Below are 11126 nucleotides of genomic sequence, written 5' to 3'. Positions count from 1 at the left end.
AGCCTCCCAAGTAGCTGGGACTACAGGCGCCCGCCACCTCGCCCGGCTAGTTTTTTGTATTTTTTTTTAGTAGAGACGGGGTTTCACCATGTTAGCCAGGATGGTCTCGATCTCCTGACTTCGTGATCCGCCCGTCTTGGCCTCCCAAAGTGCTGGGATTACAGACTTGAGCCACCGCGCCTGGCCGATGTTAACTAATTCTTATCATTTTCTCCACATTTATCCTTACAGCTTTTTTTGTTCATATATTTATTCCTGTTAACTTCTCTAGCTGAAAGAGAACTTTATTATCTGAATGTAGTTCCCCATCACCTTAGGTACAAAATATTAGTGAAAAGCTGGTGTAAATGTAAGATTGTATTTTCATGTCATGCCATATTTCTAAATTTATTTTTTGCTAGCATTACATTTTTCCTATTTAAATGATGCTGTATAGAATATGAGCTAATCTGCCAATTACTATGATATTGCTTGCTGATAATATCAGTTTTTGTTGATAGCTATAAAGCATATTGCACGCTTGTCATCTAGCACACTAGTAAACAACTATTACTCTTTTTGGAAAGGATACACTGACAAATTCTTAAGTTAATGGCTTTAGCCCAACATTTTTAGTCAGTTAAAGAACAATAGCAATGGCAAAAACATTGACAATACAGTTCATGGTCCGGTTCTCCCATCTTACGGTACAGGTTCCTGAAACATACACAAAAAAGATTTTGAAATACCAGCAAAACATAAAAATTATCAGAGTATATATATACACATATACATTTTTCTCATGTTTTATTATCTTATTTCCTTCAACCTGTTACGTTTTCACATTTCATATCGGTCTGAAGGTATACTTGTTACTAGGTACAAAGCAATACTGTGGATAGTCTTTTCAGAATTTAATTAGAATTAAATAAGTATTTGATTAAAAAGTGCAGTTTGACTTTGCTAAAAGTTGGATTTTGTGTAAATCAGCTTAAGATCTCTTACCATCAGATGTGGTATCCCAAAAGCAGGAGCTGGCTGTGTGAAAGCCATATGCGCTCTTCTGGACCACTGCACAGGTCACTGCAAATAAAGTCACAGAATGAGGACACTTACAGACAAAGGGAAAGAGAACCAAGGTCAAAGTGTGTGAGTTCAGAGCTCTACAAGCCTTAAAAAAATAACAATACAAATAAAAAATAACAGAAAACAAAGCATTCAGCAAATAGATTGAAAAAAAAAATAAAAGCCTCTCATCTTTATTTAGCATCATGATTTTGACCCCACTGGATTCAGTTGGTTTTCTCACCATTGCCATTACCACTGGTGATTGTATTGCTGGAAAAATATCAGCCAAATCCTGTGCTTTGTACCATGGGAAGAATTCACACACAGAAATGCAGGAAATATTCCACTTTATAAACAGCTGCTGTGTGGAATCACAGATAAAGAGGCATGGGACTACTGAAAGAAACACAGTTGAGCTAAGAGCGGGGGTCTCAGTGGAAAGAAAGAACTGATGGAAATGCAAAGGGTGATGCTACCAAAGACAAGTAGCTCAAACTGCCTTTGAGTAGTGAAAGATCTTCGTCTTTTAAGTATTATTATAGATTATCTTTGAATGAGTAAATCAGAAGTCCTTTATACCCTGTTAGTATCCAACTTAAAGATCTATTGTTTATATACCTTCTCAAAATTCAAAGAAAATCACAATGACAAAGGCAAGTGAACTAGTGAGGAAGGATACTGATACTTACCAATATATTTATAAGCTTTTCCCAACTTAACCAAATGTGTTAAGGATTGTTCCACTATGCTTGCGGTCCACTGGTTGATGTTGTTATGATCATAATCTTCACCACCTAAAACCCCATCTACACACTAAAAGGGCACAGAGGGCAGTTAATTTAGTCAGTAAAATTGTTCAAAAAGAACAAGTTTTACACAAATTGCAGTGAAAAAATTATTGAAAACATAAAATATACTTACAGCTCAATAAGGCATCTTAGAAAATATACACTTGGTAAATATTGATTACGCACTGTCTCTAATTGCTTAAGAGTTTTGAAAGAGTTTCCACATGCATTATCTCACTCTGTGAGATACTATGGGCCGTATAAAGATAAATATGTCATGGTTTCTGTGTAAATAACTTAATCTAGCAGAGAAGCTAATAAAACATTCTAATATCTATAACACAAGGAAGACTAATGATAAATTATGTAATAAAATTGTGGTGGAGAAATTAAAAGGTGATATCAACTGGTTAACAAGTAGCTTTGAAATAGCTGGGATTTGAACTAGGGCTCACATGCTAGAAACAGGATTGGACTAATTTAAAAATGTAATTCTTATGCATAATAATTATATTCTCATTCACACTATGTGATTGTTTAGCTATGAAACAACTAGCAACCTGCCACTGAAAGTAAATAAAGATGTTCTAGAAAGATAAAGTCAAATATCATAATTTCCCATAGTGCTTAATTTCATCCACTTCTGACGCCTGATTAAAAGCACTGGCTCTAGTGTCACAATCCTAGGTTTTAAGGCCTACTTTGACACCTATCTGCTGTGTGACCTTTAGCAAGTGACTTAACCCCTTCAAATCCCTATTTTCCTAATCCTTATAGAAAGGATAACAGCATCATCTTATCAGGTTGCTGTTAGGATGAAATGAGACAATGAATACCAAGTGCTCAGGGACTAGCATAGAGTTAGCATATAAATAATGTTAACTATTATCATATTGCTGCTGTTATATTTTACATTTGAGTGACGAAAACTGGATAATAAAGCACTCATTTAATTCATTTTTAGACTCTAACACACACATGCAGTTTCATTTACTATAATTAGACTCATTTAATTCATTTTTAGAATCTAGCTTAATAATACACACATACACACACATGCAGCTTTATTTGCTATGATTAGACCACAGTAAATATTTATAAAGGCACTAATACAAAATCTTAAGTTGGATAGTATAAAATCTTCACTAATGATAAAATATAAAAAGAGAAATTAAATATTTTAGCAGGGTTGACAAAAGTAATGTGGCTCAAATTTTTCTCCTAGAAAGCTCAATAACATGAGAAAGTAGGAAGAGTAGTGGCTTAAGGATCAGGGGAATAGAATTTTAATTCTGGCTTTACCATTCCTAAGCTGGTGACCTTTGGACAGACCTATTCCTCTCTTGAGATCACCTTTCCTTAAGGATAAAGTAAGAGCACTCATTTTTCTTTCAGGTTATTTAGTAGGACCACTCCAAGTTTTGCTCTAAACAGCAGAAAACACCATGGGGTGTGGGTGCCACTGTAAATAGCCCTGCTAATTACTATTAATTAACATTTAGCCTAATTAATTACATTAACACGGAGGCCCATGAGACAATGAGGTCCTTAAACAGCTCTGTATTCTCAGTGCTAAACTTAGCACTTAGTAGGTATTCAACAAATGTTGTTGAAGCAATATTGACTTTGATATACTCGCTGGGTATCTTAAATACACTTTAGACTAAGTTCTAAGTTAATTACATTTGTAGCTCATTTTTTCTTTGACGATTTTATTGGGAAGCAATTTCTATTACTAACAATAAAGAGAATGTATGCATATTACTGATAAATGGGTGTCTCTGAGTTCAGAAGGAAAAACATATCAGCATAGGGGCTCAGAGCAAGAAATCAAAGGAAAGAGAATAAGATTAATAAGACAATAAGATCAGTAAGGAAATCAGAAATAACTGCTGAAATTATGTAATCATCTAGGAAGTGCTGAACTGTTTTAAAATGTTGCTCATTCTCAGGCATTTCCAATGCCTCAATGGAAATGTTTCAATGGCAAAAGAGGGTTGGTTCATGGGAAGAGGAAAGATAGACATTTAGCTGCAAGTAACCTGTAGCAAAGCTGAGTTTCTTTGTAGTCTCATATTTCATATAAAAATTCAAGAGAAGCTTGCTTTTGACTACATAATGCATCAGAGTTTGTTTTTATTTTAAAATGTTTTCAGTTAAATTACTTATATTACTTAACTCCCTCTCACAAATATTCAAGAAAAACTGATGTTCCAAAATGCATCCAGTGACTTCTAGCACCACCTAGCCACTGCCGAGTATGCATTTCCAGTTGAAAAAGCATGACTCTTTTAATTTGACATAATATTAAAGTAACAGGCATATGGTTTGAAAAATCCAGTGGAACAGAAAAGCTTAGAATGAAAAGAGTCTCCTTCCCACCCTTTCCTTTCCCATCTCCAGTCCCATTCCCCAGAGGAAACTCATCAGTGTACAACTGTTTTTATTTCTTCTGAGGGTTACTTATGTATCTCCAAATAATGTTTATGTCACTATTTCCTGATTTATGAATTACAGGCAACATCCATATAACTCCTACTATGATACATGAGAATTTGGTTCCCTCAGACCACCCGCCCCCTTCTCTCAATATAGTGAAATTACAATTTTTTAACTTAAGTCTATTTACACTGTTAGAAATATGTTTCTTTTCCACTCTAGATGTTTTCTTCCACACAGAGGACTGTTCTTTAATATTCCTGGCCTCTTTTCCTGTCAGTTATTCCTCCCCATGGAGGTGGAACGAGCTACCTGGTTGGTGGGTGATAACCATTGTTCTAACATCTCATTCGGGAGAGCCAGTCTCCCCAATGTGTTGAACTTGGGCTTTAGTTTCTCCTTCCCTCTCCACCCAAACAAATGAAAGGCACCAGCCTGAACAAGTGTTTCTCTCTGCTGACTCAAACTTTCTCTTGGATGACTCTTCCCAGGGCTGAACTGAATGGGAGTTAGCAAAACAAGCTACAATCACCAAACTAGTTTTTATCAGTAATAAAGGTGGTATTTTGTTCTCTTTCTATTGGCTCTTTTTTCTTTTCATTTGGTTCAGAACTTAAGGAAGAAGGCACTATTTAAATGGAATCCCAAATAACGCAGCATTCTTTCTTCTATGTTCCATCAACCAAGGACAATCTTTCCTGACTTTCCACTTTGAAAACTAAGATCACTCCCTTCTCATTACCTCCACTCCCTCTTCCACCTCCCAGTTTCCCTCATTTGTGCTTTTACATTGTAAAGGTATTAAAAACCTTTGCTTTCTACTTTTAATAATTAAATACTCCCAGGCTACACAGATAGAATGCATAATTCTGAAGTATTAAAATATGGCAGGATTTTCAGGTGCCTGTCTAGTCCTCTCAGACCTTGAATTAATTCTCACTGTGTAAGGCCAGACCTGGGTGTTAAAAAATACCTTTCCCATACCGTAGTCTGTATGTGATACCTCTAAAATAATGAGACTTCCCCTGCAGAATTAACTCCCAAAGACAATTTCTTTTCTATTTGCCTAAAAGGAGTTTCAAATATTTTTCTTAAAATTTTGATTTACTATCATATCAATGTTTAAAAGATGTTAAGTGATCATTTCTCCAATTATATTGGGCAAAAAAGTGTACATGCCCAAAGGCCGATATTTCTAGGGCTTTTGTTATCTATTTTACATAACATACATATATATTATACATATACTTTACATTATAAAAGTTGACATGTGTGCACATATATATACACATACATATACTTTTATAGCATTAACATTTAAAATCATGTTTGCCTTCTGGAATAAAAGTTATTTTATCCAAAAGACAGGGCATCAATTTTAAACCAGTTTTCTAGACTAAGAAAATCCTTAAGCATCTCTTTCAGAATAAGCCCCAAGATGCTGATAGCACACAACAAAACATAGAAGGACCCCTATAAAGAATTAGTGGACAAATATTTAAAATCTTGTTCTTGGCCTGGTGTGGTGGTTCACGCCTGTAATCCCAGCACTTTGGGAAGCCAAGGCAGGTGGATCACCTGAGGTCAGGAATTTGAACCCAGCCTGACCACCATGATGAAACCCCATCTCTGCTAAAAATACAAAAATTGGCCGGGTGTATTGGTGGGCGCCTGTAGCTACTCAGGAGGCTGAGACAGGAGAATTGCTTGAACCCGGGAGGTGGAGGTTGCAGTGAGCCAAGATCGTGCCACTGTTCTCCAGCATGGGCGATAGAGCAAGACTCCGTCTCAAAAAACAATAAAATAAAATAAAATAAAATAAAATAAAATAAAATAGCAAAATCTTGTTCTTTTAACAGTAAGGTTTCTAAGTTTGTACTGAAACTCAAAATATAGCTTTTAAAAGTCTCCACCAATGCAGCAAGCTTCAAGAGAAGCAAAATGTATGACTCACCTCTTTGACAATATTGTGGGCTTCCTCAGCATTGAAGCCAACCTAAAGGGGAAACAAAAGGTAAAGCTGCTTTCAACACGGGCTTGCAAATATGACGCTACACAGAATATCATAGGCTGGCCTAGACAGGTGTTAGTGACAGGAGACCACAGTGATACAGGGCATCGGGTCTCCAGAAGGGGCCAATCTTGCCCCTAAACACTTAAAAATACTGAATGCTTTCCCTACCTACCTCCCTGGAGATTGACTCATGAGGTCTGGGGCAGAGCCTGCAAGTCTATATATTTTTTTTAAAGTGCTTTATACTGGTGATTCTAATGAACATCCTAGATTAAGAATCATTGTATTGTAACACATAGGAAATAAGCAAGAGGTGGCTATGAAGATGTGTTATAAGAATATAGATATGGTTTCAGCTAAGTGAGAGAATGAAGTGGTTCATAAGAAGAGAATGCTTAATAGACTATTTTCAATTTTGTTTTAACTTATGCTAGGCAAAATTTATACGCAAAATTCCTTTCCCAAATTAAAGACTATGAAAATACTTGATAACTCAAGATTAATATCACTTTAGTACTATACAGTGGTCTGACAACTTAAGTCTTTTCTTTGGAGTCCCCATCAATAACAGGAAGATGACAACTGACATCATGGGGTTCTGGTGAGGGTTGGGAAAGCCTGAGTCAGTAAGCAAGGGTTCGTAATCCATAAAGCACCTCCTTCCAGCCCACCCAGGCAAGCATTACCGGGAGCGGGAGTGGCAGTGCCACCAGGACCCCGAGACCCCGAGCCATGGGGGCTGCAGCACCTGCACTGAGGAAGCCAAGGGACAGAGGAAGCAGCGGGAAGACCCGTTTTCGAGGCCCGCCCGGTAGGAGGGCGGCGCCTGTCACCCCATGCCCACTCCTCGCACCCGAGTCAGGCCTCGTCCTCCCAACCCTGCCCCGACCCCACCGTCTGATCCGCGCGCTCCTGGCCACCCCTGCCACCCCGAATCTCAGGACTTCGGGGTGGGGAGAACGGGTCGGGCGGGGCGGATCCCTGGCCCAGCGGAGAGGACCCGGGCTCGGAGGACGCCGCACCCCAACTCTTGGGGCCGCCCTCGCTGGGAAACCACTCGGCAAGAGCCCCGCGCAGAGGAAGGCAGGAGTGGGGGGCGCTCCCAGGTAGCCAAGGGGCGGTACCTCGTCGCAGTGGCGATGGTACTCCTCCATGGTAGAGCCGGCTCTCCCTGGGGGCGGAGCGACGCGCCGGTGGAGCACCGCGGCCGCGCACTGGCCTCCGGGGAGGCCCCACCCCCGTTTATGGCCTAGGGCCTTTCCCTACGCATTCCCCGCCTTTGTGTCGCAGTGGCGTCACCTGGCAGCGCTGGGCGGGCTCTGGGCAACGCCAGGCGTCACTTCAGGCCATGCACTTCTTCCTTGCTTCCTCTGCCCTTTCTGGAAAAGTTAATTTCGGGGTAAATCAGTCACTTTGATTTGTCCACTTACTAGCTATGTTACTTGGAAAAATTCACCTCCCACAGCTTCGGTTTTCTCATATGGAAACTTACCATCATACCTATTTCACTACTGGTTGTAAGGATCAGATGAGATGCTGTATACACGGCTCCTAAAGTAGATGCTTCTCAACAAGAGAACAATGGCTACATTTTAAAATAAATGTAGTAATTTTAAATTAGTAATTTTAAAATAAATTACTAATTTCCAGCTGATCCTAGACACTTCCTCAAAACCTCACAATAAGTCAGAAGAGTTAATTCTTCCATCACTGCTTTTATCAAGATGAAACTGAGGTATAGAGAATTTAATTTGCCCAAGGTCATACATCCAGCAGGGTGTAGAAAAGGGACTTGAGCTCAAGTAGTCTGATAGCAGAGCCCAAGCTCTTAACCACTGTATTACTTTCCTATTGCTACTGTAACAAATTACCATAAATGTAGTGCCTTAAGGCAGCACAGACCTGTTCTCTTACAGTTCTGTTACCAGTGGAGGGTGTCCAGGTTCTTGGCGCTTTGGACAAAGAATTGGACAAAACGCACAAACAAAGCAAGGAAAGAATGAAGCAACAAAAGCAGTGATGTATCGAAAACGAAAGTACACTCCACAGGGTGGGAGTGGGCAGAGAAGCCGCTCAAGGGCCGGTATCCAGAATCTTCTCTGGTTCAAATACCCCCTAGAGGTTTCCCATTGGCCACTTGGTGTGCACCCCATGTAAATGAAGTAGTGGCCCACAATCAGAGGCTGAAGTGAAGTTACAAAGGCCACACTCTTATGCAAACATCTGATTGGTTGCAAGAAAGCAACCATCAGAGGCTAAAATGAAATTACAAAGTTGCACTTCTATTCAAAGACTTGGCCCATAATCAGTTTGACTGGTTGCAGACAGCAACCAATCAGAGGCTGAAGTTACAAAGTTACACTCCTATGCAAATGTCTGATTGGTTGCAAAAGCAATTTGCAAATGTCTAATTGGTTGCAAAAGCAACCAATCAGAGGTAGTTTAAATTTCCCATCTGCCCCGCAGAAAAGGTGGGGTTTGCAAAGGGAATAGCCTCTGGTCCTTTTGTTACTTAGGCATAGAAGGTTAGGGTTTTCCTTTTATTTTATTTTATTTTTTTGGGGACGGAGTTTCTCTCTTGTTGCCCAGGTTGGAGTGCAATGACGTAATCTCGGCTCACCCACCGCAACCTCCGCCTCCCAGTTTCAAGCAATTCTCCTGCCTCAGCCTTCTGAGTAGCTGAGATTACAGGGATGCACCACCACGCCCAGCTAATTTTGTATTTTTAGTAGAGACGGGGTTTCTCCATGTTGGTCAGGTTGGTCTCGAACTCCCGACTTCATCAACCTCAGGTGATCTGCCTGCCTCAGCCTCCCAAAGTTCTGAGATTACAGGCATGAGTCACTGCGCCCGGCCAGGGTTTTCCTTTCAATTTAGTTCTAGGAAGTCAGCGTGAAACAGTTTTAAGTTCCCTGCCTCCTGACCCTATTCTCCTGCCTCAGTTCTGGAGGTCAGAAGTCTAAAATGGGCCCATAGAGCTGCATGCCTTCTGGAGGCTCCAGGACAGACTCTATTTCTTTGCCTTTTCCAGCTTCTAGAGACTGCCTGCATTCCTTGGCTCATGACCCCTTACTCCAAATTCAAAGCCAGTAGTATCTTTTCTCCTGTCTTGCCTCTGCTTCAAAGGAGAAGTGAGGCATCTTTACAAAGGAGAGATGTATACCTCTTGCCCTCTTGTTTCCCTCTCAAGACCCTTAACTTAATCACATACGCCATGTGTCTTTTGCACTCTGTATCATATTCACAGATGCTCAGAATTCAGATGTGGACAACTTTGAGGGGGAGCATTATTCAGCCAACCACAACACTTTTCTATTTTGCTCCCCAGAAGGAAAGTTGGAAGCCATTAGTCTTCTAGTCCAACTCCCTTATTTTACAAATAAAACTGAAGGTGAAAAGGTAAAGTAACTTCTATAGGACACATAGGTGTTACCTGGACTCCTGGGCTTCTGAATCTCAGGCTCTTATTTTATGAACTTAGAACCAAACAGGGCTGTTTACTTGACAATATGGTGTTTGTTATTGGTTCTCCTAAGTTGTGGATCATGCAGGGTTACTGCAGAAAAGTGACTGTAATCATAGAGGAAGTGCATCCTCTTTACTCGGGAGGCTGAGGCAGGAGAATGGCGTAAACCCGGGAGGTGGAGCTTGCAGTGAGCTGAGATCTGGCCACTGCACTCCAGCCTGGGTGACAGAGCGAGACTCCGTCTCAAAAAAAAAAAAAAAAGAAAAGAAAAAAATTTCTTTTTACCAAAGTTTTCATCCTATGAGCAACTCCAGCAGTCTATTCATGAGAAGGATTTGTAGTGTCTTTGTGAACATAATCAGTTTTATTTCCCTAAAGAACTGTTTCTATGCCTGGGTGGGTTAAATCCTTAAGTTACCCAATCTTAATACTGCAAGGGCTGCACCAGCACATCTTAAGTTTGTGTTATGTGATCATTCATGATGCATATAAAGTGAGATGAAGAAGTGTTGTTCCAGTTATCATTCCTGTGTAATAAATTACCCCAGAATTTAGCAGTTTATTTACTGTATTATGCTCATGGATTCTTTTGATCAGAAATTTGAACAAGGCACAGCAGAAATAATTTGCCTCTGCTCTGTGATGTCTGGGGCCTCAGGTGGGGAGACTCAAAGACTGGAGGAAATTCAATAGTGGGGACCAGAATCATCTGAAGACTTGTTCATTCACATGTCTGATATCTGGGCTTGGATGAATCAAATATTAGCACTGCCAACTGGAGCAACAATACATGGCCCCAACGAGTGGATTGGCCTCTTACCATCATGGCAGTCTTAGGGTAGCCAGATATCTTACATAGCAACTCAAGGCTCCAAGCATGAGTGTTCCATGGAGCATGGCAGAAGATATGTCACCTTTTATCACCTAGTGTCACAAGTTACACAGCGGCCCTTCTACCATACCCCAATCATTGAAACATTCACTGAGATTCAAGGGGAGGGGACACAGAATTCACTTCTCAATGGGAGAAGTGTCAAATAATTTGGGGGTCATGCTTTAAAACTACAAGTGGGTTTATTAACTAACATCCTGTGGTTGTAAGTAACAGAAGACCCAAATAGGATGAGCTGAAATAATGACATTTATTTTCTTATATAACCAGACTGATATGGTTTGGATCTGTGTCCCCAGCAAATCTCATGTTGAATTGTAATCCCTAGTGTTGGAGGTGGAGCCTGGTGGGAGGTGATTGGATCATGGGGCAGATTTCTCATGAATAGGGTAGCACCATCCCCTCAGTGCTGTTCTTGTGATAGTAAGTGAGTGAGTTATTATGAGATCTGGCTGCTTAAAAGTGTGTAGCACCTCCCCC

General features: G+C 40.3%; 1 protein-coding gene across 1 annotated transcript; it reads right to left on the bottom strand.

The window, feature by feature from the left end:
- Window positions 1–201: 201 nt before the first annotated feature.
- On the bottom strand, window positions 202–7570 carry DYNLT3 (dynein light chain Tctex-type 3). The gene is made up of 5 exons (XM_017859804.1): window positions 7413–7570; window positions 6229–6270; window positions 1737–1860; window positions 985–1062; window positions 202–696 (listed from the first exon to the last, which is right to left on the bottom strand). Exons 1-5 carry the CDS (start codon window positions 7440–7442, stop codon window positions 620–622), a joined length of 351 nt encoding a protein of 116 aa, XP_017715293.1. The 5' UTR covers window positions 7443–7570; the 3' UTR covers window positions 202–619.
- Between the last annotated feature and the right edge of the window lie 3556 nt (window positions 7571–11126).

The sequence above is a fragment of the Rhinopithecus bieti genome, unplaced genomic scaffold (assembly GCF_001698545.2).
Source record: "Rhinopithecus bieti isolate Rb0 unplaced genomic scaffold, ASM169854v2 scaffold_52865, whole genome shotgun sequence".
Taxonomy (NCBI): Eukaryota; Metazoa; Chordata; class Mammalia; order Primates; family Cercopithecidae; genus Rhinopithecus; species Rhinopithecus bieti.
This window is presented reverse-complemented; position numbering and strand designations above follow the sequence as displayed.